Source organism: Equus asinus, chromosome 4 (assembly GCF_041296235.1).
Source record: "Equus asinus isolate D_3611 breed Donkey chromosome 4, EquAss-T2T_v2, whole genome shotgun sequence".
In the NCBI taxonomy this organism is placed as follows: domain Eukaryota; kingdom Metazoa; phylum Chordata; class Mammalia; order Perissodactyla; family Equidae; genus Equus; species Equus asinus.
Window position 1 is genome coordinate 20,624,380 of NC_091793.1, and position 16,515 is coordinate 20,640,894.

The window sequence follows — 16,515 nt, forward strand, 5'->3', positions numbered from 1 at the left end:
TTAATGAAATATACTTAAGCAAGTTGCTTTTGTTTAGAAGTGGGATAAAAATTTTGTACTGTTGGGGGGCACAACATAGTTCTGTTTGTGGATGTAGCCTACCAGATAGGTCCAAATTTGAAATATCCTAAAATAAAGTCCATTGGTGAAAGAAAAGAGAAGTGAGAAGAGCTTGGTTTAGTAGTTCAAAATCATAAAAGACATCAAAAGAGTAAGAAAATATAGTTATCATTCTAATTTGAGTATTTAACAACTGTGTATTTCTTTACTCTTTCTGATAATAAGGCGCTAGACTAAGGCCAAGTTATGACTCCAGAGCCATATTTCTGATCATCATCAAAATTATTATATTCCTGGTAAAATCCATTATAAAACTCTCATAACGATAGAAGCCTTAAAGGATCACTTTAAGCACCCGAAAAAAAACATTTTTAGCAAAAACCCCTCATCCAAACAACACCCAAAAATATAAAGTTTTGGTTAAAACTAATAAATTGCTTAAGATTTTGGTGTGAAGTGAAAAACCAGTCACATGTTCATAACATGCAATAAATACTTTCTTAAAACCTCCTTAAAAACTTCTGAGAAAATTACATGACTCAGTCATGGTGATTCCATTTTGATATTCATTTCCTTTATTTATTATCTGGGCTTTAGGGAACACATAAAAAGAAAATGAAAATACCAGGGACACTCTTCAACATAAACATATAGGACTAATTATTTTTTAAAAAGGCTTTGGTGTAAAAGGAAAAACACTTTTTAAGTAGGCCTTTGCCAGTTTGGGCCTGTGCCTGATGAACAGAAACCACAAGGATGTTATAGGCAGAAAAGCAAGAGTACTGTTTTCATATCAGTTTTCAAGATGGGATCTAACACAACAAAAGAAATAAATGAGGTATTCTAGAAGTTTTGGCTCATAATAATGATTATTACTAAAAAGGTACCATTGACTGAATAACAAGAAATAGATGGAAACTTGATTAATCTTAAATGTAATCCTAAAATAAAGAAAAAGACACTGAGAAAGAGGAAAGAAGAAATCACAAGAAGCTAACATTTAAATAATTTTGTAGCTATACACAAATGTACAGACACAGAAGATACAAGAGAAGATGAAAAGAGCTAAACTAGGAATTATACACAGAAATTTGAAAAATTAATGGAAAATAACCAATTATAAAAATGAAAATCCAGGCCAGGGGTAGACAACAGCATTGGGTCAAGATCCTAAAATACAAAGATACACTCTGCATAACATCGAAAAGAGAGGAAAAAAGCAATCGTAAGTGGAAAAATAAAAAAATTTAAAAGAAAAGAGAAGGGTGGGGTTGCAGGGGGGGAAGAAGTCCTCATATCTCTTTCCATTTCTAACCCCTTTTCATGTACTTCTAATATACAAGAGCTTGAAAACAAGCCTGAAAAGGTATGCTCACTCTTCATCTTAGTTTCTGGTCCAGTTTTTTAAACTCCTCACTCAATAATTATTTAACAACTTAGCACCGTTTGTTGTAAAATAGTGTACATTTCCTTAACAACAATAAAAATTAACAAGATTACATTTTCACAAGGGTAGTGTGTCCAATTTTGTTTCCTCATTTAGAATCAAACGATAACAGGCAGAAAGTAAAGACCACTGCAAATATCAATAAAGGATGAAAATGGATTTCAGAGGAAAAAGCATGGTGGATTATTCAGAATCAGACTGTTTTCTAGTTATAGAAAACTTCATCAGCAAGAACAATTTGACAGTAAGAGGCAAAGTATTAAAACTCACAGACTTACTAGTGCTGGATATCTAACTATTTAAACGAAATGGCTTAGATGTTCACCTGCCTGACAGCGAAGGGATAATCACACAGCAAATCTCCTTTATTTTACCATATAATTAGAGAAAAAAAATATACCCCAAATTAGGGTATCAGAACACTGCTCATTCTTCCCCTTCTCTCTCAGTCACATCATAGTCACATAGGTTAGGCAAACAAGTACATTTAATCAACTATTTCAAAGGCACACTACTCCTGCTGTGAGATACATGGAAATCTGCATTAATAATAACCACACCCATTTCTATACATTTCAAACCAAAACACAACAATTTCTTAGTGCAGTTTAAATTAGCAAAAAAAAAACCCCCAAAAACTGGGAACCTAAATGTCCACCTGTAAGAGATTGTTCTATACAAAAAAATACTATACAACCATTAAAAAGGATACATTGGGTATGGAAAGTGAAAGACGACAACATTATTAAAGAAACTGTTATAGAATAGCATATGGGATCCCATTTCTAGAAATATTAAGCTCATATGTGTTTTAAATAAAAGGATTAAGAAGGATATAAATCAGTAGCAGCTGTCTCTGGTATATGGATTACACGGGGACTTTCACATTGCAATCTTTAAAAAATTACTTCAAAAAATTAATCACTTAACAAAAAAACTAAGGAGGGGGAGAGAGAAACAAATATAGAGACAGACACACATACATAGAGACTAAAATAAGCTAAGGAGTTAACCCTGCATGTTACATGCATATACACACATAATCAACATCACATCTGTCTCTAGGAGGACACAAACTTACTCATGTTGCTCATGGGCCGCATGCCTTGGGGAGACTGCCCGGACTGCTGATTTTGCTGGTTCTTTGCCTGCACCTGGGGCTGCGTCGGCAGCTGATTTACTTGATAGGGTAGTCCAAGAGCTGCATAGGCTCTTTCTATAGAGCTGGGATCAATCTGACTAACAGTGCTTAGGCTGGGGGTAGACTGTTGACCCACACCTAGAGAGCCAGTATTTCCAAGTCCAACTGGTGCTCCAGTCAGAATTGCTAGAGAAGACAAAAGAAATGGTGTTACAAAACATTAAAGACGGTACGGAAAAAAACCCAACATGTTTAAGTGAATTAAAAAAAACCAAAATTACTGTTATGTGATTGTAAAACATCTCAGTACATGCATCTTGTTTCCCATTATTTCCTTGAAAAATTTTCTAGATGTACAACTGATTGGTCAAAGTGGATCGTTGGCATGAACAGCTTTTGATCCACAATAACCAAAAGCCCTCCCACAGGCTGTTTCAATGTTCCCACCACCAATGTATGAATGTCTTAGAGCCATGCAAATGCCAACACGAGGTAGCATCATTTTTGCCAATGTGATGGAAGAGAAATAGTACCTCATTTCATTTAACAGTGAATTTTTTTTTGGAGCAAGATTAGCTCTGGGCTAACATCTGCCGCCAATTGTCCTCTTTCTGCTGAGGAAGGGTGGCCCTGAGCTGATATCTGTGCCCATCTTCCTCTATTTTATATGTGGGATGCCTGCCACAGCATGGCTTGGTAAATGGTGCATAGGTCTGCGCCCAGGATCTGAACCAGCGAACCCTGGGCTGCCAAAGCGGAACACGAAAACTTAACCACTCTGCCATGGGCAGGCCCCAACAGTGAACTTTTTGGTATTTCCTCCCTCTAATGAATTGTCTATTTCCTAGTCCCAATTTTCTACTGGGCCATTTATGATTTTTTTATTACTTTATGGAATTTAATTCCCTTTTCATACGCTGCACGTGTATTTCCAAATTTGTCTTTCAATCCTAAATCCTTAAGTTTTGTTTCTAGAGAAGAGGTATGGTAGCTGCACTTACAGCTTTCTACTTTTGACTTCTTTTTTCTCTAAAGAAAAGCTGCTCATCACATGCCAGGTTTTAAAAAATACTCTCAAAAATTTTTTCTTTCTCTTAAATAATCTCAAATTGTCTACATATTTAGATCACAGATATAAAAGAGTGACTCGCCCCATGTCAAAGCAATCATCTTTTAAGTTTTCATGAATTTAAAAATGGAGCATAAATTCACCTATTGTTCTTATAAAGAATGACTATTAAAAGTTTTTGGGGCCTGGCCCGTTGGTGCAGAGGTTAAGTGTGCACACTCCACTTCAGGAGCACGGGGTTTGCCAGTTTGGATCCTGGGTGTGGACATGGCACCGCTAGGCAAGCCATGCTGTGGTAGGCGTCCCACATATAAAGTGGAGCAAGATGGGCACAGATCTTAGTTCAGGGCCAGTCTTTCTCAGCAAAAAGAGGAGGATTGGCAGCAGATGTTAGCTCAGGGCTCATCTTCCTTAACAAAAAAACAAAACAAAACAAAAAAAAGGTTTTGGATCTTATTTTAAGTAATAAGCAGTTTAATTCTAACCTCATTAATATGAAGTTAATGGGAAGTGGAAACAACCTAGTATAATAGCACTAGGCAGTCACAGGAACTTCACATAATCAAAAGTACTCTTTGTTGTTATTAGTGCCATTGAGTAGATTCCAACTCCTAGCGACACCGGGTACAGCAGAACAGAACCCTGTCCAGTCTTTTTGCAGTGCTCTGCTGCTATTCATAGGGTTTTCAAGGCCAACTGTTTTTGGCAGTGGGTGGCCAGGCCCTTCTTCCTAGTTTGTGTGGTCTGGAAGCTCCGCTGAAACCTGTCTACCATGGATGACTCTGCTAGTATTTGAGATACTGGTGGCATAGCTTTCAGCACCACAGCAACAGGCAGCTGCCACAGTAGGACAACCAACAGATGGGTGGTGTGGTTCCCTGACTGGGAAACGAACCCAGGCCATGGTGGTGAGAGTGCCGAATCTTAACCACTAAACCACAAAGTACTCTAAATCCCACCAAACTGCACTAGTGAGAGTCTAAGAATACTTTTAGTATAAAAGTGTCAAAAGATTTAATCACTTACACTGTTGATTTCTCTTATCCCCAGCATTTTTAAGGGGAAGACACACAGGACAATCATGCCTTGTACAATTCTTCCAGTGTGAAATGATTTGTCGAGAAGATGCACAGTGTGCCACTAAAAAGAAGAAAAATTATTTTTTCAAATGCAGGCTATATTTTTACATTAGTATCAGCTAACTTATTGATCACATAACAAATGTTAAAATGTTATCAACTCGTTTCATCTTCGTACCACACTTAAAGATAGCTATTAGTACTCACATCTTATAGTTGAGAAAACAGGTAAAACTAGTTAAGTGATCTGCACAAAGTCACAGAGTACCGAAAGTGGGATTCAAACTCAAGCAATCTGGCTCCAGAGCCCATCTTTTCACCACCAAGCTATGCAATCTACTTTATTCTATTAAATATCTATAAAAACAGATTTCTAATCACTCTATAAATACACAAATTGTATTATGGTGGGGAACACTGTTTTAGCATTTGCCTACAAGATAGTTAGCAAAGGCTCAATAATATTTAAAATAGGCTATGCTGGGGCTAATCAAAGCCAGCAGGGATCATCACAAAATGGAAGTCCTTTAAAACTTCTCCCACCACATCCCTAGATACTCACAAAATGATAAGTGAATTTTATCATATCCTAATATAGAGTAAGACATTATCAGTAAAGGAGTCTCAAAATAGAGTTGATCACATTTTTTTCTCTTCTGACTGTAAATCTTAATCGCTGAGCACACAGACCCTTTGAGCCCACTCACCTTGGCAGGACTTGCCTGACTGGCAGTGTGTCATGTGGTTTAAGACGTTCTTCATTGTGCGACAATGGGGAAGGTTGCACTGCCTCACTTCCCCATTAGCCTGCTCCCGGCGCTGGCACTTGTGAGCATGCAAAAGGAGAACAAGCTGCTGCTGGATGAGCTTACGCTTCTCTGGATCAGCTGTGTGTGCTCCAGAACCCATCCCTTGGGCTACTGGAGTCACAAGGCCTGGCTGCTGGACCTGCGGGGCCTGCTGTTGGCCCTAAGGGATAAAACCATAAGTATACATTTAATATTAGGTGCCATCGTGTGCTATCTCTTTAATAAATACAGACTTGGAAATTTTCAATTAAAACCTTTAAATACAGTCTACTGTATGCCAGACTCCACTTTTTGACACAGGGGATTCCAAGAAAAATAAACAACTGCTCCTACCATAAGCAGCTCAATTTAATAAGCAAACAAATTACTACGTTACTAAGTGATATAATCAAAGCACGTATAACATACAGAGAGCAAAAAAAAGAGAAGGACATAGTAAATTCCAGTGGGAGAGGGAAAAGCAAGGAGTGTGTAGTGAAGAGTGTGTCCAAGTTAGGTTTTGAAGAATAATGAAGAACTTCCTGGGAGACCAAGCAGGGGCCTAAGGTGAGTGAAAATTAGTTTTGGTAAAATCTGGTTTTTCAAATAAAAAAGTAAACATCTCTGGGGACAGAAATGCCATGTTTTATTCATCTTCATATCTCCAGTACATAGCAGAATATCTGAAATAAAGGCGTTTAATGAATATATGACACAAAGCAAAAAACTAAAACATCCGAAAGAGAAATAAAATATGTATAGGACAATTTTTTCCAAAGCTGAACGTGGACTACTTGACACATTTACAACTAGAAATAGTTTTACTTTAGAAAAACAGCAATGTTAGAAGCTTTGGAGATTTTTTCACAACAAAAATCACTGATTAAAACAATGTGTAACTTTGAGAGGGCAGTTACTTTTGTGTAGGGGTATCAGATACAATCAGTAGATATGGTCACTGAGACTTGGAATCCTTCGTCAGAGTCCTTCCCAAGAAGAAAGGATTTCCCTTTCCCATCCTATAGAAATGTTCACAAGCAGAAGCTGCAGAGCATGGCAAGCCCCAAAAACTTACACTGTAGCAGCCCCATTTGCTCCTACTTGGACTACCATCCTTACTAATTAATACAAGTAAAAGAATACCATGTGAAACAGAAGGAAAGCACACGCCTCTCTGATCACAGGGGCCATTCATTACATCGTAGTGTGTACAGTGCAAAGCATGAAAGTTTAACATAATTCTTTTGTTTAAATGCCAGTTTGAGACAAATTCATAGATAGATTACTACCTACCATGTTGGGCATTCCTCCACCAGGAACTGCCTTTTTGTCCATTGCAAATGGAGATAAGCTATTTGGTAATACAGACTTTGTCTGAATCTGGAGACCAAGGCCACTGGCTCCAATCTGCTGTCCAGAGTTCTGAGTGTATGGAGAACCGTAAGGGTTAGGGTTGTTCATCATTCCCATCTAAGAATAAGAAATAGAAGAGAAATTAAATCTTGTTCTCTACATTAATAGAACATTACTATTCTACTTCCTAACTTGTAGAAACAATTGTAGAGGAAATCCTCTGCATTTATAAACAGACTGTAGAAGTATGCTCATGAAAATGCGTTTTCAAGATTATGATTTAAGGGTCTCAGGTACAGTAAATTTACAGAGCTATTTTCTGTAAATATTTGAGATAAATATGTTTTAGGAAAACTTACAAGCATTTCATTTAGCTATACGTGCTAAGCAAGGTTTGCTGTTCGTCTCCACGTTTAACAAGCTAAATGCAGTTTCATGAATGTACAAACTATGGCTTAGTAAATTCAATTCAAGTCATCCCTAAATATATTAGAGTTTGATATATAAAAGCATTTGAATGCTTATTCCAGCATTTTGTTTATATAAAAGGTAGAAAACTGGTAGTTTGGGGGATAGATCCTTTTTTATTTAGGGTCATGGTGGCAAAGTGATTTTAAAACTTTTTGAATCTGAATCCTTTAGGTAGAGCACACAATCAGCAGAGTCCACACCATTCCTTGCTGTCTTAAATCTAGCTGCTTTATCCATTATATTATCTGCTTGGCTCTCAGAGTAATTTGAGTTTCTCCGCAACCCCTATGTAGCTTAAGAAGTAGGGTTTTTTTCTGTGTTTACATAAGTCCATCTGGAGCCATCATACTGTATAATGATTAATTGAAAGAATAGAGTATTAATTATTCAAAAGCCAAATGATAAACATTGCTTTACTGATAACAAGGCTGCAACTTACAATTCTATTCTTCCATGTGAGATCCCACTGTAAGTCAATCATCACCCACCAGAAACAGAGCAAGCACTCCAAACAGAAACTAAGGACACTATAGCTACTGCCCAGTTTAAAAGGAGTCATACTAGATTTCTCTCCTTCTCAGCCAGATCCAATTCCATCAAAGGGTCCTTCCAATTCTACCTCTAAAGAAATACACACCCCCCCATCCTTAAAACCCTTCCCATGTACCCATGTCCACTCTCACTCCCTTAATACAAGCCCTTCATCACAGCTTGTGTGGACTGTGTCCAACAGGTTTTCTTGCCTTCTGTCCTTTTTTCTATTTACAAAAGAAAAAAACCATGCTATACCAGAACCTTCATGATCTTCATGAGGCCTGACTACCTCTCTCCATGGTATCCTATCTCCCGTACCAAACAACTTGCAAATCCGAGAGCATCATTCTTCTTTCATCTCCAGCATTTGCCTTAAGCTTTTCTTTTTCCCTATAACTAGGCAGTGACATACCCTCCCTTCCTATTTGACTCCTGAATGCTAACCTGTAAAGGAAACAAAATACTAAGTTCACAAAGAGGCAGTCCAATTTTCATTTTTTGTTGCTTGCTTAGTTGGTACAACTATAACTAAGAAGCCGCTGTAGATCCTACTCATCCTTTAAGATACATTTCAAAAATTACCATCCCTGTGAAGCATCTGTCTACTGCTCTAGACAGCTAAAGAGCTCTTTTTCTACCCTGACACAAATGTTCATGCCTTTATTTATAATACAACACAGGTGATAAAATAATCTGTTAAAATGCATGCCTCTTCTATCCTGACCATGCACAAAAGGGAAAGAACCTTACTTGTCCGTTTATCCTTGTAGCCCCATCACCCTAAACCGATTGACAAAAGACACCTTTATTAGTTCAAAGTTGTGCCTATAGTGGAAAGGCAAAATAATAAAGAAAAAAAAGAAAGAACATTTATGTTTTCCAGGTAAGATTAGAGACTAGGACTTAAGGAACTTGCCTGGTGCTCGAAGGACAACAGGGAATGAGACTGAGAGAAGTGGCACAGTTTGGGTGAAAGCATAAAAGAAGGGGGCAGCCCGAAAGGGAAATAACCAGAGTAAAGAACTTAGTGATTCAGTCTCCAATAATTGGAACTTCCTAAGTGAATGTGGCCAGTTAGATTGTAGAGACAATTAAATACAGAAAACAGGCTTAAACGCAATTTTGGGTTTCTTCTGGTAGTTTTGAATGTAGCTGCAAGTGCTGCTGCTATATATGCTTTTAGGGTACTAATATTTACACTAATACAGTTCCAATAATATGCACGTCTACACCTGGGGGTGTTATATTTCACTTGTGCTTCCTATTAGCATAGAAATTCATGGTAGACGTAAAATGAAAGCCATTTTGTCACAGAACCTGCATGACAGACCACAAAAGACCAACAGACAATAGATTATGCTTTTAAGAGTCCATTATTTACATATATAAAATGCTGGGATCTGTAAGCTACCTTGATGTCTCTTGTTAATAAGCATAATGTCTTTATTCAAATACATCCCAGCAAATTCTGGTCCTTCACATCTGTTCACATACATACTGTCTTGCCTACCTACACCAACTGAATTTCAACCAGTTCCTGACACTGCTTGTTCCCTCAATCACGACGCATTACCTAGAAACTCCAAGTCCATTCTATAGCAGACTATGGCCTCAAATACACAGGCTGCACTGACTACTGGTCAGCTGGCAGTAATTTATTCCTGACACTTCTGGTCACTCTGACCAACAACAACTCTCAGGTTTTTGTTTTTGCGTCTCCCTCAGAGTTCTGCTGCCAGTGTTGGAAAATAAAATACAACCAATGCCCCATCCTTACCCTTTCTATCTCCCCAGCCCTCACTACTCACTAACAAACAGGAAGGGAATATACTGTACTGAATTTCTATTATACTGCAGTTATTTATTTGATCTTGTTCCCTTCTGTATAGCTAATGTGATCCCGATGTCCAACTACTCACCACCTACCTGGACCACAGTGATACAGATACCCACCTAAACTGAAAAGGCAGAGGACCAGGAAGCCACAAACAGTACTAGGCAGCTAAACAAAAAGGACCTATGGGGGACTACATTTTCTTTCTTTTTAAAAATATCTGTCTCTACAGGTTGTTTCTAAGTTTTCAATATATTAAAAGCAGAAAGGGAACACAGAGACACAAAAAACACACGATAGTGACAATCATTGACAAATAAATAGAAAAAATAAAAAGTAGTACCCAAAATATAAAGAATATAAAAGTTTAACAACATTTAACACAGGGACAAAAATCCCTTAATAAGACTTGCAGGCACCACAGCAACAAACTAATACTATATGTGTGACTCCAAGATTCACCAAATAATAAGAACAAAATTAAATTACATTCAGACATTGCCTACTAGATTCGATAAACGCCCATGTTACATATCTGTATCTAGGTTACATGCCAGGCACTATGTTAAACACCAGGGGTATGATGATACACAAGGAAAGGGATCTCTCAGAACCTACCCCAAATCCTAAACATGATTTTTCAGATTCATTCCCATTAATCCTACACCATTGCCTTAGTTTAGGGTGCCTCATCACTCCATTAGGGACTACTCCTCTTAAACTGATATTGCACACCTAAAACTACATCCATCTAGATTGTAAATTTGGGCACAAGAACCTCCTTTTTAAAACCCATCAGAATACAGTATTTAAGAACTGTCTTTCCCTCTCTCTCAACATGGATTCCTCCTCCGTCTTACACTTAATACCCCTCTAACTTGTCCTTCTGGCTTTACTCCTTGCCTATCCAGGGACACTCAAGTTCTGTATCAGAGATGCAAAAGAGATCAATCATTGCTCTTACTTTAAAACTTTACAGGCTAAATACTCTTTAACATCACATGCCAAAGACCATCACAACATCACAAACTGATGTTAATTTTAAGAGAAGAGCTCCAAAACTGACAACAACATAGTGCTATCTCCTCAAGAAAACTTTAAAAAGAGAAAAGGAAAGAAGGAAAAAGAGAATTATTCCTAAGGTCAATGCTCATTTCAGTGAAGTCCAGTGTTTTTTTCCTAACACCAATTTCACTAGTCACAAAGCATATAAAACTTGGATATGAATTCATCCAGATGCCAGGTAACACACACCTCTTCATAGCATGTGAGGTAACCAGAGTCAGAGGAAAGGGGGCTCTAGGATTTGTTTTCTTCCCCCCCCAGATGTAGGACTACAGAGAAAGAACTGAAAGTAATATATAAAGATGCTCCAAGGTTGTGTCTGTGAAAGGGCCAGGGATCACTAAGGCAGGATTATAGAAAACAGGCATGACTCCTGCTCTTACAGGTCTCAGTCTAGCAACGATCACACAAATATAAAGTTACAACTCAGTTAGGAGGTGAATGCTGCTGCAGCAAACACAAAAACCTGGTATTTGTTTTTAGTTGTGTAGGTTTTGTCAATACGTGAATCATAATAATAGAATGACAGTACACTACAGTGATGAACAATGTGCACTTTTAATTCAGAAAGAAAAGATGACTTCTCTGTAACACTCCTCTGACTTTGTTTCCTCACCTGGAATAAAACTATCAATTCATATGGTTGATGTTAGGATGAATGGCCCTAACACATATTAAATATCTATTAATATTCAGGAGCTCCTTAGCATTTAGAGTTTAACACTAATTTAGGTATAATTATTCTGTCTGATATTGTTACTTAATAATTTTCTGGATTTTGTCTCCTGAATCATAACAAGCTCTTTCATAGAACAGACTTGTTTTTATTTTCTAAGAAAAGAAAGCAGAAAACAAACAACTCCAGAATATTAATGAACACTTCTTGAATAAAAAGTCCTTAGTTCCAAAGAAAGTAAACCTTCCATCAAATTTATACAGCATTAATCCACTGAAGTCTCTACTAGTAGCATCCCCATATTCTCTAGCCAACTGCTGTTCATGGGGTTGGTAGATTTGATCTCCCCCATTATAGCCAAGAGCTACGCCTCTAGAAGATTCCAGCTTCACTACATGATGTAGGTTTGATTTCTCCCCTACCCCATAAAAATGTTTTAAGAACATCACAAAATGGGAACTACAATAATACTAAGCACTTGCTACTACTCCTACTGTAATAATAAGGGTTTACTATATGCCGCTCACAAAGCACTTGCTTATATTAACTCATTTAGTTCTCCAACAATCCTATGGGGTAGGTACAGCAAGCAACTTGCCCAGTGTAAAAGCTACTATGTAAGTGGCTGAGTCCATTTTTAACCCAAGCAATTCTGCTCTATAGTCCACACCAGTAACTATGATTCTTTTATTAGTTAATTTCATCTCTTCATACATAAAGGATAGTTGTTGGGAAAAGACTTTTCAAAGTTTTTTATTTCTTTTGTCACCAGCATTTTTGAGGAGGCAGATATAAAGTCTTGTGAAGTTATCAGAGAGTGAATCATGATTAAACCGAAGAGGCTTGTGGTACAGCCTAGATTCTAACACAGGTAGCATGGTTCAAAATCTGTGCCTTTCACTGTATGCTCCTGAATTACTCAGTCAGAAATAACCTTAAGACATAAAACATTTTGTGTTTGATTATTTTATGGTGACTCCAAAATTAAAGATTAGGGTAAAAGGGAGTATGATCCAAGTTTCTTTCAATACATCAGAGTCAGACTTTTGATACAGTATATTGTTATAGTAGTAATGACACAACCTGCCTGCACGTTTTGAACCACAGATTTGTCCACAAAAAGAACTGTGTACAAAAGCCACTGTCATTTGCCAACAGGGTTCAAGTTATCATGTCTCATTGAAAATTTCCTTGTCTTAATTCCTGATTCTTAAATATCATCAGGACTGTTAAGAATTTTGGAAGAAATATAATAAATATAATCAACTCTATGAGGTAATTTTAGGACCTGGTACTATGGAAGGACAACTGCTAGTCAACAATTTGAACATCTGACTTGAATTTATTTTCATCTTAAATGGGAAAATATAGAAAAGGCTTTTTTCCTGCTATAAAGAGAAAATTGTTTTATGAAAGTACTTACTTGTATATTATTTGGGTATCTCATCCTAAACCTTCATAACTCCAAAAAGTTCATTTACTAAACTGCTATAAGTGCTTTATAAGTATCAACTTCTAAAATATAGGTGGGACTCATTCAAAACAAGGAGATATTTTAATAAAGTTTTTATGTCTGAATTCTCCCCTCCCACAAAAACATAAGCTCCACAAGAAATGGAATTTGTGTCTTTTTTGTTCACTGCTATATATCCAGTCCCTGAAACAATGTTGATGCAATTTGTGATTTAGATTACAAATAAAACAGTGCCCTACTTCCAGCCTAGGCATTCTCCTTTCCTTACTTTACTTTTCATCATAGCACTTAACTGAAATACTATAAATTTACATCTCAATATGCACACTAGAAAGTAAGTTCCATGAAGTAAGTTTATTCATTGCTCCATCTTCAGCACCAAAGCTAGGACTCAGTAAATATTTAATCACTTTAGTGAAGGTTTACTGTCTGTCATCCCTCCTCTCCCCACAGGAATATAAACATCAGAAGGGCAGGGACTCTTCCTTCATGGCTATGTTCCTAGAACTTAGAAGAGGTACCTAATAAATTCCACCTTCTTGTTTCTGGTTCTCATTCCAAATATTCTAAGTAAACCACATCAACACAGCAACATAAAAGTGCCAGAAAGGGAGAATCTACAGAGCAGGTAGGGATGCCAAACAGAATCCTTTCCTAAGTTGTCAATATTCTTTACTGCGTAGCAAAAAAATATTCAAGAGCTTTCATATATCTACACGTGACCTCAGTCCCCCGAATCCCAATTCATCCCTGTGTCTTATTTCATCCTTGAACTCTTCCACCATCATGATTCTTAGGAACACAAAAGTCCTAACGCCTACCCAAATTATTCGTCTTACAGAGAAAGCTTGCTTCTGGTTCCTTGTGAAAATCTTACCCATCTCCAATATCACTTTCCAAGCAAAGCTATCTCTTTCATTCAACAAATATTTACTAACTACATGCCAGGCACTGGCAACTACAGTGTGATGCCATTTTGAGGAAAAGGAACAAAATATGCAGAAAAAATATGAAGGCTTAGCATCAAACATATGCTTATAATGTCTTAATTATACATACAGAGTACACAAAATGTTTTTAAAAAATATATTTAGCATTCTTTACTTAATAAAGCTAAGAAAGTAGGTTTTTTAAAAAAGAAGAAATTTTCAAACAATGGACAAAATTAGGTTAACTGGAATACCTGGAATGTTAGTTGAGGTTTCATAGTAAACTAATGCACCTAAATTTCCATCAAATAATAAGGAAAAACAATATTTAATAAATCTTTTAGAATAAATAAATATATCTCTTAAAAACCAGGGACATCACAAGCAGTGAGACCAAAAGTCTATCTGAAGACAGTATAATGACAGCTATCTCAAAACTGTATTTTTATAAGGAGGCTATGATGGCTGAAGTGGATTTAGAAATAAGATGAGGGGCCAGCCCCATGGCCAAGTGGTTAAGTTTGCGTGCTCCACTTCGGTGGCCCAGAGTTTTGCCGGTTCAGATCCTGGGCGTGGACATGGTACCGCTCATCAGGCCATGCTGAGGTGGTGTCCCACTAGCACAACCAGAGGCACTCACAACTAGAATATACAGCTACGTACTGGGGGTCTTTGGGGAGGAGAAGAAGAAAAGAAAAAAAAAATTTTGGCAAGAGTTGTTAGCTCAGGTGTCAATCTTTAAAAAAAAAAAAAAGAAATGAGATGAGATGAAAATACTCTAATACTTATGCCAGAGATAACAGCAATTAGCTGGCAATCATTTGGAGCAAACTTTGAAGGTATACAATACCAGTCAGTTGTAAAACAAATGTTTTACTTAAATTTAATATAAGAGCTTCATACAATTTGTGACAACAGGGTAGATCCTTAGCATACAGTGTGTGGGGAAAGGCAACACAATGTAGAAAGATTAAACATGAATGGCAAAGAATAAATGACTAACTGACCTCAAGCCCTCTCTCCATCACTGGAACACTCAAACACATACCGATAGTGCATACAAACCCAAACTGCTCTTACCTTAAGAGGCTGGGGGCCTCTCAATCCTGTTTGTCCTCCCATCTGGGGAGAGCCTTGCTGCAGTGACTCAGTCATTAAGTTGCCAGCATTTCCCATGCCTGGGTTTGGGTACTGCATATTAGGTCGCCCCCGGCCTGCTCCAATTGAACCATTCATGACTTGATTAGGCATCATCCCCTGTCCATTGCCTGCAGTCAACATTCCAGGATTCATGCCAGCATTCATCCCTGTGTTCATTCCCATCGCAGGTTGATTTACGGGACTGTTCATCATACCCGTTCCGGACGGCGTGGGACCCTGATTTGGTCCACTAGTGCCCATCCCCATGTTGGGAGAAGTCAGGCCTGCCTGTGCCATTGGGCTTTTGACCATGCTATTTATCAAACCTAATCCAGGACTGTTCTGTTGGGCCTGGCTGGCCATGCCTTGGCCTGGGCCACCAACTCCCATATTGAGGTTAGGGGAACTACCAGACCGGAGCAATTCTGACAGCTGTTTATGTTTAGAGGCTGCATCTTGTACTATACCAAGACTTGTCTGAAGCTGATTAATATCACCACCATTGGTTAGTCCCAATTCTGTAGAGGTGATCAATTCATCTGGTAAGTCGTGCTCCAAGTCAAACAGAGAGCCAAAATCTAAAACCAAAGAGGAAGATAAAGATTAAAGTTTGACAAAATCAAAATTACAAATTGTTCTATATTTTGTTCTCGATAAGCATAAATATCATTTCTAAACCTCACTTCATGGAATTCTATCTATACGTATTGCAGTTTTTCATTTTATACTAAAAAAAGTTTTTGTTATGTATGTATTTAAAAATTGGATAATATTTGGTTATGCCAACAAGTTTAAACACTTATGAACTACCTAAAATAAGACCAAGGAGAAAAAGATTAAACCTTAGTACAGCACCAATTACATGAGTTGCTGAAAGTTTGTATTGATAGTCATGAAAAAAAGATATACAATTAAGTTGTACAATATTCCAGAACTCCTTAGAAGAGGTTAACATAATCTACACACAAACTAAATTCAGAACAAAAGATTTAAAATATTATTTAATAATAAAGAAAGACAACTGATACAAAAGATCTGCCATCTGCAGAACACTCAGTGTGAACTCTATGCAGAGAGCGCTGTCTACCACTCCATATCAGGTTCTCATCACAGTGCCTGCCACAAAGTAGGTCCCTGATCTGAGTGAATTTGCTTTCACTTGAGCTCAGCCTACAGATTACTTTTCCTTAATCAAAACCTAGCTGGAATAGGATACAAAACCATGCCTCTAGCTCCTTCAACAACATAGAAACCACCTCCACCCCACCCCCACCAAAAAGAGAATACAAATTATAGATTAACCCAGCGTTTCTCAACCTTAGCACTATTAAACATTTTGGGCTGCATAATTCTTTGTTGTGGGGGAAAGGGGGACAGTCCCGTGCATTGTAAGATACTCAGCAGATCCCTTGCCTCTCCTCTCAATGCCGGTAGTACCCCTACCCGATTTGTGAC

The 16,515-nt window shown here is 37.6% G+C and overlaps 1 protein-coding gene across 1 annotated transcript in view; it reads right to left on the bottom strand.

Moving 5' to 3' along the window:
• The window catches only part of EP300 (E1A binding protein p300), a 72,934-nt gene that overhangs the window by 38,251 nt on the left and 18,168 nt on the right, over positions 1-16,515 (bottom strand). The window contains exons 2-6 of the mRNA XM_014858992.3: positions 15,001-15,638; positions 6,878-7,054; positions 5,504-5,765; positions 4,744-4,857; positions 2,589-2,834 (exon numbers count right to left, since the gene is read on the bottom strand). Coding sequence (XP_014714478.2) covers positions 2,589-2,834; positions 4,744-4,857; positions 5,504-5,765; positions 6,878-7,054; positions 15,001-15,638 — 1,437 coding nt within the window. The remainder of the gene's footprint in view (positions 1-2,588; positions 2,835-4,743; positions 4,858-5,503; positions 5,766-6,877; positions 7,055-15,000; positions 15,639-16,515) is intronic.